Source organism: Calypte anna, chromosome 1 (genome assembly GCF_003957555.1).
Source record: "Calypte anna isolate BGI_N300 chromosome 1, bCalAnn1_v1.p, whole genome shotgun sequence".
Taxonomy (NCBI): Eukaryota; Metazoa; Chordata; class Aves; order Apodiformes; family Trochilidae; genus Calypte; species Calypte anna.
This window is the reverse complement of record NC_044244.1, coordinates 191,716,620-191,733,303: the sequence shown is the minus strand read 5'-3', so window position 1 is coordinate 191,733,303 and position 16,684 is coordinate 191,716,620. Positions and strand designations below refer to the sequence as shown.

At 37.6% G+C, this 16,684-nt stretch overlaps 1 protein-coding gene across 1 annotated transcript in view; it reads left to right on the top strand.

Annotated features, from left to right (window-relative positions):
• The window catches only part of DLG2 (discs large MAGUK scaffold protein 2), a 967,325-nt gene that overhangs the window by 8,091 nt on the left and 942,550 nt on the right, over positions 1–16,684 (top strand). The window contains 1 exon segment of the mRNA XM_030469255.1: positions 8,770–8,901. Within this exon segment, the coding sequence (XP_030325115.1) occupies positions 8,770–8,901 (132 nt within the window).

The window sequence follows — 16,684 nt, the reverse complement described above, 5'->3', positions numbered from 1 at the left end:
TGTTCTCTTAAAGCAAAAAACCAAACCAAAATACCCAGCATTTGTACTAGGTGTATAACTCCTGATTTTTACTCCTGCAACTACTCATAAAGTTGCCCAAGTTTTGTGTATTGCATACTATTAGATTGTAAGCTCTTCAAAGCAGGACTCTTTAATAAGTTTACACTGTTAAGATGTTAATTTACTTTTATTCTGCTGCATAAATTTTTCTTTTGGTACTACATCATTTTGGGTGTTTGTGACTTCATTTTTCATTCTTCATATCCACATTATTGATTTAATAGTAGCATTTGTACACCTAGATTTCAACATTGTGACACTTGAAAGGCAGAAACAAGAAGTTCAGGTGAAGCTGCTTCTATTTGCAGTTTCCCTACTTTTAGGAGTCTCAGGGCCCCAGAATCTTCTTGCTCTGCTGTCTGAGACACAAACAGTCTGTGTAGCCAGGTCACAAAAACTTGAGAAAGAATCATTAATGAGCAGGCTCCACGTTACCTGCAGCATGGCTGGGAAAAAAAGAGCTCACTGAAGAATGGCTCTGCTGGGATGAACAGGTAGTATCAGCAGTTGCTAAAGCCCTTCTGTGGTCCCTGAGGAGAAGTGATGTGGTAGGAAGAGTCCAGGTTCCAGGATGAACCACTGATAATGAAGAAATAAGTGGGATCTTTCTTATTATGGCAAAGCACACTGAACAGAATATAGACTAAATACTAAGTATTTGGTACTGTCATCTGGGGGGCACTAAAGATACTTTCTGGTATGCAGAAATGCTGGAGAGAAGTGTAATTTTATGGTGAGCCAGTCAGTAATTGACCTTTATATAGCTATCCTATTCCATGGGTAAGTATAGTTAGTCAAGTTAAAAGCAGTATACTTAAAATTTTTAAATATGTAAAGGTAGCAGTTGAACAGAATGTTTTGTAAAGTCAAGTGTGAGACACGTTGGCAACAACTGTACATTGCTGCTATTCATCATTGATAATTTAAATTTATTTTTAAGTAACCATTTTTTCCTTATAGTAAATTAGACAAAAACTCTGAATCTTAAACAATTAAAGAAAGAACCTAGGCACTCTTTTATTATTATGGCTTCTCTGGTCATTTGTATGTGTGTGTGTGATGTACAGCTGACACAACTTCATCCAGCAGTCAGTGCTCTGTGGCATTAGTGTGTCTTCAGCTGAAGTTCAGAGATTGTACTTTAAGATAAATTTAATTCCAGAAAAGAAAATAAGAGGCTTTGGAAATGTAAACTATGTACATGAACTTGCTGGAACTGTTTAGGAAAAAGGAGACTGAGCAGGGGAGGGATGTGACAAGTCACACAATATAGAAGAGGCTATAAAGGCAATAATGGTAGTTTGCTTTCCACATTGACATCTGGATGGCAAGAAGTAGTTGTCCTGATTTATAGCAAAGAAGGTGGACATATAGAATGGAAAAAAACACTAGAACCTTCAGGCACTGGAATTAGAAGGTAAGGGATCTTGTGGACTTTGTAGAAGGTACCAGTGAAGTTGGGCATCTGTAAGATGGATGTAAGTCTGGGTCCTTCTGCACAGCAGGGAGGCAAACTGAAAACCTAACAGGGCCCCTCTATGTGCCTGTAATTTCTGTTTGAGAATTCAACTGGCACTTCATAGCATAACTCCTGCCCTTCATAGCAGTCTGACTTGCAGAGCATTTATCTCTCTCTGTTGCATCATCTGCACAAGTCAATATTCTATGGCAGGAAACTGCTGTGCAACTTCTGCCTTTTGCATTGGCTGGTGGAGCAGCTGCATGTGAACACTGTTCAGCACAGAGCTGCCCATCCTTATTCTAGTCCAGTTTTCCTTAGCATTTGGATGCCTGGTTTCCCCTTAATTTACCTGGGAATATAATATTGCCCTGTTCTCTGAAATTTGCTCTGGTACTTGCACAGCACTGCTTCTCAAAGAATATCTGGCCCATTTCTTGTCTGCTAGCAGCATCAAGACCTAGAATAACATCACAACTAAACCATTCCTAAATGTGTGTTTTGTGGGAAAACAATCTGTGCAGAGAATTCACCAAGGTTACGGTTAATTTGGGAATGTTGTGCTTCTTTTTTACATTTAACAGAGAGCTAGGGCAGCTCAGAGTGCAAACTTAACTTTAAATATCATTCCTTGAAATAGTGTCTCCACTGGCTCAAGAGTAATCACACACCATGTGTCAGTCTCCTCTATATGCTGGTGTGAGTCCTAAAAGCTAAAACCCCAGAAACAGACCTTCCTGGTGATTCTGTGGATGATTAAACCCCCCTTTTTGTGTCCACTTGTTTTCTGTAGCAGGACAGATGAGTGTGTGTGTCAGGCGTACTCTCAGGAACTGTTATTTTTAACCCTTTTTCTTGTTTGTTGTGAGTGCTCATCTCACTGGGTGATAGTATTTGTCACCTATGTAATGCCTTATGCTTCCTCTAGGCTGTATAACCCATATGTTGCCATTTCTTCATAAAACCTTATTTCAGCATGAAGGGCCTGAGATGCTGAGAGCTTTTGGGTTTGTACAGGACCACATATTATCTGTCTGCTTTCCCTGGGTGCAATCTGCTAGATTAATTTACATCTCATATTTGTGTTTCTATGTAAATATTTTACAATTGTTCTTTGTTTAATAGTTCTTTTGAAACACTAGAGCCTACGGCTTGTGTTTTTGTCAACCATCTTAGTGAACTGTTTCTTACATTTCTAAAACTGAGCTGGCTTACACCTCCAGTGTGGAAACTGCAGATTTTAAAATACAGTCTCATGTAGGGGTTTTCATGTGCAGGTGTGTACACCATGCATTCTGCACTAACTAGGATATATTCCTTTGTGTTGGAAGATCAAGACAGTTAAATGAGTTACTGATGGCTTTGTCTTGGATCGGTCCTGAAGAAAGTTGCCTGGAAATTTCTTATAAAACATTGCATCCCCTCCTGTTGATCTGTAACAACTCTAATTTTTTCAGCCTTCCAGAGAAGAGGTTCAAAGTAAGAGATCTTAAAATAATTGAAGCTGGAAACAGTGCTTGCTCAGACCTTTGGCTCTTCTACCAGTGGTCAACTAATTCAAGGTGTGAAGTCTCCAAAAGCAAAATAGTCTTAAAGGTGCTTTTCTTCTGAAGTATTCCAAGCTGACTGAGAAAACCTTTTAGATTTCTTTCCTGGTGCTCTGATTTAATTTCTCACTTCTATTTTGGCTGCTGCATTTTTTGCTCCCCTGGTCTTCATGCTTTTTCCAGCTTCAGTGCCCTACATTTTCCCAATTCTGGTTGTCCATAAGCTGGAAAGGGTCTCCTGAAATGTGTTGGTATGTTTTTCTATAAAAAGACACCTGTACCATAGACTTTGCAAGTCAGAAAATCATCAAAATCCCTCTTAGGAAAGGGAGCAGATATAATTACCCACAAAAAAAAAGAAACTGAAATAAAAAGCCCCCAGACCTTTATTTTGACAGCTTCGAGCTAGACGTCAGCTCATGTTAAACATCTCTCACTGGTGAAACAATATTTTTGTCAAGATTTTTCTGTACCATTGCACCCCAAAAGTCTTTTCAGTCACGGACTCTGATGCCAATGGGAGGAAACAAATGCAAATACGATCCTAAACTTTTGAACAGGCTGTTGTAGGCTTTGTGTTCCCTGAGAGACAGTAGGTGCCCAGTATTACCTTGTACTGGTTTGGGGTACTCTTAACCAGCTGACTGATTTCTTGGATGTACAGGGCAGACATTTCCAACTGCAGATGAGTTTGTAATCATATTTGATTTTTATATATCATCATCTGAGCTAGCTTGCTTCATGGTAGGAGTTGGGTAACAAGATCATACTCTCATTGAAGGGAGGGGCAGCTCTTGCCATACTTAGAAGTGCTTAAAGAAAACCAATTTGTCTGCAAACCCCATGATTGGTCCTGGTCAGTACTGTGGATCCATAGAGTTTGGTTTATATGGCTTTATTGTGGCCAGAAGGAGCACTCAGGTCTTGAAAATAGGTATATAACAGTATCTGCCTGAATTATTGGATACTTCCATAATCTGTTTCTTTGTTTTAAGTCATTCATGATTCATCTCATCATGATGATGTTTCATCATCATTCAACATACCCTGATCTGATCCTGATCTTATCCAATTTAATTATTTTAGTTTGTAGCTATTCCTAAGTTATTTCAGACCCAATATATTGAGTTTATCAAAAGGATAGATGGTTTGAATAATATCTGGAAGATACTGTTTCCTGTATCCTGTAGCTGTTCCCACAGATGTCATGTCATCTGAACTGCCATGTGCTAATGCAGTGCTCTATACCTGCTTGCATGCATGGTTTTGTTTCTTGTTGGCAGTGTCCCTGAAAAACTTTCTGTGTCTAAGCTATAATGTAGCTATGTTTTATTAAAATATAACTTTCATTGTATTAATGGTGCATTTTCTACAAATATTTTTTAAATAATTTCATCAGATATATAAGCATTAACCCAACAGATATCCTGGCTTTATAGCATAAAGCTATATAGCATGTATCTTAAAAAAATCAAATTATATAAAAGAGTGTCTAGAAAGTATGGAGTGTTTAGAGAATGGATTAATTTCTAATGATCCCAGCTAGAAAAATAACCCCAAGGAAACTATTTGCCTTTTTTTTTTATTCTTACATAGATCAACAGATTACATTAAGCAGACACTCATTGTGTAGAACAAAAATTAAATAATTTCGTAGGTGGTAAAACTTTAGATAACTTGAGAGAGGAAAAAGTTTTCCAAAGAAATTAATTAAGCAAAGTTACTTATCTACAGTTTTTTTCAGTATCACGTATTTCTGACTTGCTGTGTTATACCAGTTGCCCATTCCCTGATTAGTAACATTAACCAGAAATATTTATGAACTGGCTAAAAATTACAGAGTGGTAAAAATAAAATCTACAGAATTGTTAATTAGCTTGGGTTAGTTGATAATCTCTTGGACAAGATGCTGTAGGACTATAAACTCTTAGACATTGTTCTTATTCATTGTATTAAGATGTTTTGAGTGTGATTTATTTGAACAAAATGGTAATGCCCATGCTGTTTAGAGTATATGTGAGCTTTTGTGGGATTGTAGCTTCTGAGTGGTTCTTGTCAAAGTCATCTTTCAAAGCTAATAGTATCAAATTAAAAATAGTACCGTAATATGCAAAGAAATAGTAAGAAAAACTAGAATGAAATCCTGTATCACCTCACTGGGCACAGGTGAGAGCTACTTTTCACTGGTCTTTTGTTAGCAAATGAACTACCCAGGATCAACACAGAGACCTACAACTTGAGATATTAAACTGTTCAGTGGATTTGTGATCTTTCTTGAATTTGGTTTTGATGGAACCACTGAAAAGTAGTGGTATCACAGAACAAAGATTCTTGTATTTATGAAACATTCTCACTGTAAGGCCCATGATTTATTTTGACTGCTAAAGACGAATTGTGTGCTCCAGTGGATATTGTCATCCCATACATACAGTGATCCAGTCTTTCATGAAAACCACCAGGCTCCTGTTCTTCATGATGAGAAGAATGTGTGGGAATTCAGAAACTTTGGTTCACAGAAATCTGGGTAACAGGGAATATGGTTCTTATTTGACTATTGTGCTGCAGTCCAGGCAGTCAGTTCTTGCAGCTGAATAGTATTTAAACTTTGTAGCTGTCAGGCAGCCCTAGAAGGCAAAATACTGGATGTTCCCATCTGCTTTGAGTATAACTGGGAGCTGAAGATAGTTATCATATTGAAGGGAGTATTTAGTACTCTTCAGATATTCCATATTATTGTAATAAATCCTGTTTCTATTTGGTTGTCACACAGAGGTATGAATGTTGTGTGACAGTGGCTTATGCCCCATCGTGCTGGGTATTGTACAAATCCATATGAAGGTCTGGTCCCAAGCAATTCCTAAGCAGTGAAGTTTGTCAAAAAGGCACCAGGTTGCTTTTTTGAAAGCCTAATCTGGTTCCAGAATGACTGGAGATTCAAATAATTCTCATAAACCTCAGTAGGTGGGGTTACACACACCTTCCCTGACATGCTAAAATATTCTTGGTCAAGCTTCCAGTTGATACCACATCATCAGCAAAATCAGGACAGCCTGTGGGTGACTGTGTCTCCCAGCACATGCAGCACATTATAGGTTATTTGGAAAACTATATACATTGCTGCTTAGAGCAACTGTGCAGGAAAAACCTGGAAATCTATGCAGGAGCTTAGGGAGGGAGTGAAAATTAATGTATCCTATTAAAGCTAGAGAGTAAAGTCAGGCAGGAAGATAATTACTTGATCTGAGATTTAGCTGGGATTTAGAGTTAATGCTAGAACTCTGCTCCACTGCTGGTTGTTCAGCTTGTAGATTTTAGGATTTGGTTTGGGGTGAACCAATAGTAGGCTTTTTTAATTGAGATTAATTGAAAAATAATAGCTTAAGTGAAAATAGAACTCTGCTCATACGTCCAAGAGAGGTTACTTTTGTGTAGCTGTTTTTCAAAATAAGAACCATACACTTTAAGGAAGGAATGATTAATGAAACATGTCAGCATTCTTCATCAAGTGACTTAAGAAAGGAGTGGTAAAGTGTCTCTTGTGTGGGGCTCAAAGGGAGGCAGTCATTCAAATCCCATTTTCCTGATTCCTCAGACAGTCTGCTCATGACCTCAGTATTGGATTTTCTGCAGTGGATTTTCACCACTCTCTGCTTCCTATGATTATAAATACTCTCATGTTCATTGCATATGAATGTGCATTGGGGGGGCGGTGGATGCTTGATTACAACCCATGCTTTAATCTATTAAGTATTTATTTTGTAGAGGGGAGCCAAGTACTTTCAGTATCTAGATGAAAACACAGTTATCACAGGTGGGTCTGTCATTCCTATGAGGTCAGTGAAAGGTATGATGTGATTGGGGTTTTCCAGGCAAAAGAATCTGAGCTCACATGCAGAATAGGAGTAGATATGTAGAATATCCCAACCATATCCCTCTTGGTCCTAGAACTTCAAGGCTGTCCTTTTGGTTTGGGTGATCCATGATGGAGCCAAGTCAAGGTGTTCTGTCTTGGCCTTTATAAGAGCTGAAGGTTCTAAGTTGTTCCTGAGTACCCTACTGGCTTTAGGTGAAAACCAGGCAATTGCCTAACCATTAGCTGCCCCAGGGACAGCTCTCCAAGAAATAAGGAGTTCCTTTTGGAGAAACCCTAAAGGTGGGACTACACGAGAGAACTATGAGCTTCTTCATGTATAAATGCCTATACTGCTGTAAAATGCCCCCTAATCTTCATATATATGTGATATATACATAATTTTTACATATGTATATGCATATATGTATATATACACACATTTAAACACCATTGCTGTTTTATTAGTTGTTTTTCATTTCTCTGTCAAAATTCTTGTTACCAGCTGGAGTTTTGGGGAGGAGAAAGAAAAGAAATTACATCCTCTTAAACATTAATTATTGGTTGTTTCCCCTTTTTATTTTGTAATGTTATCACCTTATGGAATACAATTCACAACTCTGCCCCCACTGTGAACTCATCCAAGTGTCACACCTCAAGGCCCACAACAGGAATGTTGTTCAAGATTCTTGGACAAACAAAGATAATTACTTCTTAGTTATTGAAAAAGAACTTTTGTTTCAGTTATTTAGAAAAAAAAAGAATTATAAGAGCATGTTGTTATGTATTTCTATGCCTTTTTCCACTACTTCATTGAGTTTAATCTATCTAGAGAGTCTGAACCTCTGCTGGCAATGAAGCTTGCATTGAACTCTACTGTAAGAGATTTAAACTGAGGCACTTGATTCACTATAATTATTTTGTACCTCTCACTGTTTGTTAATCTTATTGTAAACTTGGTTTACAAGAAAGTGTAAGGTTTACAAAAGTGTGTGCAGAAATCTCAGTGTCAGGCACTTGCATGTGTGGACATTTCTATGAGGTGGTAAGGATGAAGATGAAGTCTTATTCTACATTTTGCTCTATTTTCTCACATGTAAGATGGTGATATTTGGTTTCTATACAATTTTGTGTCAGTCATGCTGTTGGCAAAAGACAACAAGTAGATAATAGCAGGAGGAGGAACAGAGCTCTCCAGAGAAAAGCTGGATTGCTATATTTGAGCCAATACATGAATGGAAGTCTGCTCTCAAAATCTCATTTTTACCAAAGAGGTAGATAGCAGTTTTATGTAGTGAGGGAACAAAAAACCCCAAAACAAAGCAAAACCAAGCACCCTCTTGGACACCTGCTTTTCAGACACACATTTGCTATTCAGAGAACAGAGAACTGAATATTGCAGTTGCCAAGCAAACACTTCACTGCCTTCTCTGCTTATGTTTTAGGGCCAGTTTTCCTGCATGTCTATCCATAATGGTCATTGTCTATAATTTTATAGCTTCTGAAAATTGTAATTTTGTCCAAACCCTATAGCTTCCAGCTGGTTTTGGATAAATGAAAGTTGGACACTTGTAGATGCCATTTAAAAGAGCGTTTTCCATTTGCAAGGTATGCAAATGTTGCAGATATGCAATATTTTTTCCATTTTCATGTTGGGTTTATCTCTCCACTTTGCCTGTGTTGTTTATGGCATAGAGCTAATGACAATGCAATGGCATTTGGTGTAAGTGTTCTTATATGTGTGAACAATGTCTTAAGAAATATGGAGTTAATATTTGAACATGTAAATATTTTCCAGAGACAATAAAAGACATTTTTTTTTTCCTATTTTGTTGTACTTGTTCTTTTTTTAGATACTGACCGAGCTTTAGTGCTGCTGGAAGAATACTGTAAAAGACTAAAGAAGCCAGAAGAACAACAGCTGAAAAAAGCCATCAGAAAGGTGATGGGCATCTTTAAGAGCAGCTTGTTTCAGGCACTTCTAGGTAGGTACTAATATTTAATACTAGATGTATGCTCTTGAAAGCCAGATCTAGGTCAGATCTAAACTTTCTTATTGGTCACTGATTTGTGTTAACAACGAAACTGCACTTTTGAGATGATCCTTCCAGGTTCTCTGAGGGGAAACTCATCCTGATATTTCAAAGGTATCTCCTTATTTATAGTGAAAGAAAAAGGAACAAGAAAACTCATGCAAGATAAGGCATTGAGTAGTTATTCCTAAACTTTGCTGCTTTCCTTTTTCATTGGAAGTTACTGAACCAGAGTAGGATATAGCTGTTCATGTAAAGTTGTTAAATGGGCAAAGTTTAATTGATTTCACTGGCACTGAGTAGCATCTAAAATCTTTATGTCTTTTGTGTTAATTTTTTGTGAAAAGAGTCAGCCAAAGGAACTCAGAAATGTGTCAAGAAAAGTGCTCAAGGACACAGTGAAATTTCTGCAGAATGTTCCCATCCATGTGATGTTGTGGTGTCCAAAGAGATCTGCTGGGGGATCACTCAGTCTTTTTTCCATTCCGTTTCACATTATATTTTATTTGCAAAATTGAGCATTTGATGTTTTTAACTTTTGTATAAAATAACTTTCATAACTTACCAAGAGTAATTTTTTAAGGTCATGAATGTACCCATGTGCTGTAGCCTCTCTGTTGTCCCTTGTGCTGCTCTGTGCATGTGTCTCCAGTCATGGAAAGTGGTGATAGTAACTGTGCATCACTCTTGTTCTCCTGCCCTCTTGCATTGGCCCCTCAGTGCTGTATTTCTTTACAAATATCTGTAAATTTTCTGCAGAACTAGTTGGAAGGGTGCATTTCTTAACAGAAATAGTATTTATGGAAGCACAGGTACCTTCAAGTTATGTTTCTTTCAGTGTACCAATTGTGTGCATTGCAGAGCTACATTCAGGAGCAATTAGGTAAAAATTGATTATACATCATTAAAGTAGAAGCCCATCAATACCATGCTGTTCCTGCGAATATAATGAAGGTCTGGGAAGAGTTTCTGGGAAGAGTTTCAATAATTTCTCTACCTTTTATGAAAAGTGTGTGTTTACCATTCTCTAAAATTTCCTGCAAATGGAAGTAATTAGTGTCAATGCTATTTTACTTGTAATTTCTGTCAGCTTCTTTAAAGTGGTTAGCTTTATTTTATAAACCCTGCATAATTTTAAATTGCTGAATATTCTTTAAAAAAAGGAAGTGGATTAATAATCAAGTGGTATTTACCAAACAGTCATAAACAGATTTAAACTAAATAACGAAAAAAAAGATGGGATACTTTCTCTGTTATTTTTCTGAAGGTAACTAAGGTTATGGAAGTACGTGCTGGAGAAATACACAAGTCACAGAACATTAGCTGTGCATTTACTTCTGTAGTACTTTGAAGTAATCCTTCAAGTGTTCCAAGCGACGTGTGCTTTGTGTGTGGCTACACTGCAACATTTGTTGATGTACTACATATGCCAGAAATGAAAAAGTGGTTATAGCTACATTTAGGTTGAATCCAAAGGATAGATGAAGTCTTTTGATTGCCACAATAACAGACTGAGGAGTGTGATGTTACAGAAGTTAGACAGCATTTTAATTTGTGGACCTTTGGATGTCTTTTCTTTGTTCTTAAATGCTTCTTATTATGAAGGAGGTTTGGGCATTGCAAGACATGTTAAAAGTCTCTCATTATTCTATTTGGTTTGCTGTTCAGTTGGTCTAGATTCTTGAATAATATAAAAGAGTGACCTCTCATCATTGCTTTAAATGTGGTAGATCATGCTATTACACAATCAATAATGAGATTCTTGCATAACTGGTATTTCAAAAACACCCACTTCCATGACATCTGTTTTAGCTTCCCATAACATTTTCTTCCATTCACCTATAAATCAGACTGCCACACAAAGGAATATCAAAGGCAGAGCTTCTGGTTTTCAGGTTCTATACATCTAATGTTAGTTTGTCTTTTCTACTTAAAGAATGTCTAATGGTCTTGAAAGTGTCCATTTTTGAGTACCTAATCTTGATTAGACTTAATTTCCAGAATCTGAGTGTTCATTGCTTTCCAAAACTTTATCTCATTCACAGCTCTCAAACATTGGCTTCATCCAGAATTGATTGAACTTTTAGGCTGTATATTGAATATTGAATATTTAGGCTGTAACTGTTAATGAAAAATGTGATTTTGGTACAGAATCATTACCCTGGATGCAGAAGGACACATTCTTACCAGATGTAAATTTAATGTGATTTTATGTGCCAACTGTTTATTAGTGAACAGGAGAGTGACATGAGAAAAATCAGGATTCAATATTTTTGGTGCGTACATTCTAGACATGCAAGAAGCATCTACAAGTATGGAAGTAAAAGCTCTGTGAGTGATTTACTGAAGGATTATTGAAGGATTGTCCTTTTACATTTTAATTCAGGTTCAAAAGCATCTCCTTCTCCCTTCGGGCTGTTCTTGTTGCTGGACTTCTTTCTAGAGACACTGTGTTCAGTTTCAGCTGAGTTAGTTGCTAAGAGGCACATTTTCAAAGTGACATGTGGAGCTGCAGTCTCTGGAGTCCCATTTACACTCCAGTGGCCCAAACACAATGCTTTGAAATCCATCCCTAAGAGAAGGGAGGAAGAGAAACTCTTCAGAAGGAGCATGCAAGGGGAAGAGCGCAACTTTATATATTGACATAACTCTAAACTTAATTCCAAACTATTTGCACCAAAAGGAATTTACCCATCTTTCCATGTGTGGTGAGGAGTTATGGTGCTGTTGTCATTGAGTCTGTAAGGATTTTTGCTGTTTGTGGGATCATTCATAGCCAGATGATAATAAACTCACAGAGTCCTCTCAGATTGTAGCTCATGTTGCTCCAAAGTGAATGTTTATTTTTTAAAAACCCTGCAAGGAAGGGCAAATTAAACCTGTGGAAATCCAAATGCCTTGTTTGTTGGGATTGTCCCATAATGAGGCATCTTGAAGGCATTGTGCAGAAATAAAAAAGAGGAAAATCATGAAAGAGAGTAATAATAGTCATCTGGATATGTCAGAACGACCAAACATTATATTTTGATGTTCTGTCCTTTATGAAACGTAACCAGACTTTATAATGCAATACACAGTTTAGTACAAGTTGTTTCTAAAAACCTCTATATTTGTCTGACCTTCATTTCATTAAGAAAAGTGCATGATTTTACAGCTTAGAAGGCCGTTCTGTGGAATGAGAATGGATGAAAGAGGTTTATGTTTAGGGTAGGTTTTTACTGTTTGTTTGTTATATTTTTTCAGTAGATATATCTCTATAAAACATAATTTTGTTTGCAGAAGGAATTAAAGTGCCACAAATAGCTGTAATCATCTTATACAGTATTAGGTAAAAACTAATCTCAATAGGTTTTTCTAAAATTCGGATAAACCCAATCTGCAGTGGATGACGTGTTTCCGGAGGACTTTGAAACCATGTTTAATGTTTTTTTTCTCAGGCTTGCAGAACATATCCTGAATTTTAACATTTCAACTAGAACCTGTATCACCTTCCTTTTATTTACTTATTTGTAAAAACTGATATTCTACCATTTCTGCAAAATAACGTGGATGTTATAAAACGTTCTGTGCAAGAATTCCTGTAGTAAGCATTACTCTGAGGATTACAGCATTTACTGGTCATCTGTGCCACAGCCTGTATTTAGAGACTTAAGATATAATTTTATGGTTTTACTAGGAGAGTTTTTTTAGACTCTACCTCATACCTCATACCTTTAAATAAGCCCTATTATGAGAGTCAAATTTAAGGGACCAATAATGCCTTTTAAACTAAATCTAAAAGGAAGTCATAGTATTCTTCTGCAGAGAGGTCAAGAGCAAAAGTCTTATGAGGAGATACTGAGGGAACGGGGATGTTTAGCCTGGATAAAAGGAGGCTGATGGGAGACCTTCTTATGTTTTATGACTAGCTGAAAGAAGGCTGGAGTGAGGTTACTTCTCCCAAGTGACAAGTGAGAGATTGAGAGGAATGACCTCAAGCTGAGGCAGGGGAGGTTTAGATTTAATATTAGGAAAAATGTCTTCACTGAAAAGGCTGTCAGGCACTGGAAGAGGCTGCCCAGGGAAGTGTTGGAGTCACCATCCCTTAGGGAATTTAAAAGACATGTAGATGTGGAGCTCAGGGACATGATTTAGTGGGTCTTGGCAGTGCTGGGTTAATAGTGGCTGGACTTGATGAACCTAAAGGTGTTTTCCAACCATAGTAGTTCTGTGATTCAGTAATCATATATTACTTTTCTATTAGAGGTTTGTATAACTTAAGTGGCAGTATAACTCAGTAGTGTTACATTAGCATGCAAACTTTCATGAATGTAGTTGTATATTGTGATCCTCCATGGACAGATAATAGGGTATATAAAATGGGCATAAAGTGTAGATATTTTAGAGACCCAAAGTGAGTCCCCCTTTGCTATAATTATTTTAGGATGTACACATCTTTTTAAAAATATCATAGCCATTGACAATTGGAAACATTAGTATAGCATGAAGCAAGTCAAGAGTTTGTTTTGTCTTAGCTTGATTGACTTTAGTGTCTGCAAAGCTGGGAGCTGGCTCTGAAACTCCCCTTGCACTTAAGAAGATGGTTAAATATCAGGATGGTTTAGATGTGAAAGAAACTAGAGAGGAACCTATCACATAAGTAGTGATGGGATGTTGAAACATGCCCCTACTAGAAAAAGAAAATGCTAAGAATGAAAAATGGAAAAGATTTTGGTAGATGTAGCCATGCATGTCAACTAAATGTAAAGTACCCCCTCTTTTAGGCTTATATGTTGAGAAGAGTAATCATGCTTTTGGCCATGTTGGGAGAAGAATGTGGAGGCAATTAAGGGAAATAGAAGGAATTTATTTAGGCTTTTTGTGTTTAAGGAGAAAACCTTTAAATAGTGACAGAATGATATCTGAGACTAGAGTGAAGGAGAAGGGTCAGGACAGGAACGAATCTGTAAAAAGCAGGATAAAAGGTGAGAAAAGCAGGAGACCTGCAAAATGGTCCTGGGCTGGAAATGGAGCCTGCACCAAAACAGGTGTTGAAGAACAGTTATAGATGGCAGAATAAAAATCAGGATCATATAACACTTTAAATATCTAGTGCTGGTCATAAACTCTGGCCCTCAGTGTTAAAAACCTTATGAGATTATCACAAAAGGCATAGAAATAATCTATAAAATATCACGGGTTGCTGTCTGGTTCTATGATCTATCTTTGAGAAATGCTGTAGTGATATTTTCAGGCTTTTTGGTGCAGTTGTCAAGACTTCTTTTAGCACTTCTTCAAGCAATTGTAAAATCTGATGTTCACAGAAAACAAATCAATGCTAAATTTCACAAGGCTTCTGGTAAATCTTTTAGAGCCGAGGATATCAAAACGGGGAACATTCCTGATGATCACCTTGCTATGGTTATGATGGGTCTTGCTAGATCCAATCTTTCTCAATCCACAAGAGGAATAAATTTTCAACACTTAGTGCTGTGTCAGTGTTTCAGAGATGAAAAGGATATTAAACAAGTTGTAATGTGAAGCTTTTCAACAGGGAAGCATAACTGGGTGTTATCTATTCAAACTTGCAAAGCTTGCTTGCAGTAGATGTTTTCAGGATGTTTTCAGCCTACTTGTGTGTTGTTACAGTGCTCCTGAATGTAAGGTTGTTGATCTCATATGCCATTGTTCTCTAGACTTAATTTCAGTGAGCTTGTTTCTGGGCATATCAGGCTATCTCACCTCCTGTAATGACACTGAATTCCACAGCCAGTCCTGTGTCCTGCCCAGGGACATTAGGCAGTCCTTTTGACAAGGGCCTGAGTCCAGCAGTCACAAAGTCAATAGAAAAAACTCCCACTCACTTGGTTTGCCTTGGATCATATGTTGGAGTGATTCTTCCAGAGACTGATATTCAGACCTTCCCTGTCTGAGAGATAAATACTCTTCCATAGCTGTAGCTAAAAATACTGAAATCCTCCCTGACTATTATAAATGTTGAGGAGCAAAGGAAATCTGCAAAAACCCTTCAGTGCTCTGTCACATTTGAGAAGTGCTCAAATGACATCTCTGACAATGGGGAAGCCTGTTATTACTGTGCACAGAGTCCTACTTTCCCAAACTGGCATCCTTTGTTGTGGCATAAATTACAGCAGAACTGAAATTTAAATGCAAGAGCAGCTTTTGTTTTGCCTGAAGACAGCTGCAGCTGCTTTTATTCTTGCCGTCTGATTCTCTTAGTAAGCAAATTTGTGCTTTTTTTCAAAAGAGCTAAAGGTAGCAGTGCTACATCTTGGGGATGGTTTGAAGCTGTGTAATCAATTTTTTTATTATTTTTATTTTTTTGGGAGCTGGGGTCTGGACTGCAGCCAGCTTGAGGAGCTAAGCCTCGTGGTTTTCCAGTGGAAGCCTGGTTGCATAGAGTGAACAATTTGTTCTGAAAAAAAAGGTGGATCTAATGTAACTTGTTTCCTGAGGATTTTGGCCCACCACCATTTTTCCTCCCATGGCAACATCTTCATTTCTCTCAGGTCTCTCATGGTACCTGCAAATCTCTTGTAGGACCTGAGGCTTCTTCACATATACAAATTTGCATCAAGAGTGGGCAGAGGGTTTAATGTTCATTGGTGAGAGCTGAGGTTTATCTTACTGAAGGTGCATCCATGTTACAGTAGGGAAATGAAGCTGAATATGTCCAGAGAGGGGAGCATAAATTGAGCATGAAATGCTGGGTAGTTTTTCTTAGTTGTGGAGGAACTGAAGTATTTCTGCATTTCTGAAAATCACAGACTTACTTGTGCCTTTGTGACTCACTGGGTGTACAGAGATGCCTTAGTGGTTAGAGATGAGGAGCCAGGGCATGGCACTCCCTGTTCTTACTGGCCAGCCTGGAGATGTGAGTAGCCCTCCCACAACAAGTTCTTAACATTAATTTAGTTATTTTCAACTTTGAGAGATAGCATGTGTGAGGAGATGTGGGAATCTTGTGTGAGTACCCTGATTTATTTTTTGTTTGAAAGAATTTAAATATTAAATGACTGTGAATTACCAGAAATTGCCTGAACCCAAAAGCAAAGCTCTGATACCTCTGATATTTGTGGGAATTTTATTTGGGATCTCATCCTTTTTGTTGGCCTTTTCCTTAAAGAATTGCACAAAACCTTGTAATAAAGATGCTGACAGACTCAGGAAAATTCAGGGTCCCCGCCCAGGTCTCTATTTGGATTCTCAGCCTGTACGTGTACAGTAAGAAACTGATTACAGCATAATCACTTGTAATCCTCATGCAACCCTCTACTCATGTTTTGCTGCCTCTTAACCAATGAATGATAGCACTGACATCACGGCCAAGGAATTCAGAAGCTTTGTGGACTTTTGTCACACAAAATGCAAAAAGCTGTGCATTGGAAAGAAAGCAATTTTAAGATGAGTTTTTAATATGAGCAATGTGATAATTGTTGAGCTTGCTAGTTTTCAATATCCAGCAAGGAGTAAAAGCCATTTTTTGTTCCTGTAGTGTTTTTTTCTTAAGTGTGTCTTGGCCATATGGATTCCATGTATAATTAGAATTAATAAAATGCAGTTACAGCAGCTGTTGCTGTGTGACTGCTGTCCCAGTGTGAAGCTTTTCTTTCTCTTTGCATTAGGGAGGGGTAGCCCTTTATTACTGGTTTGTGATGGAACTAGAGACAAAATTAAGAGATGCATTTAGATAACCTGATTTTATTTTGAATAATGTATTCACCTTTTTCAAGCT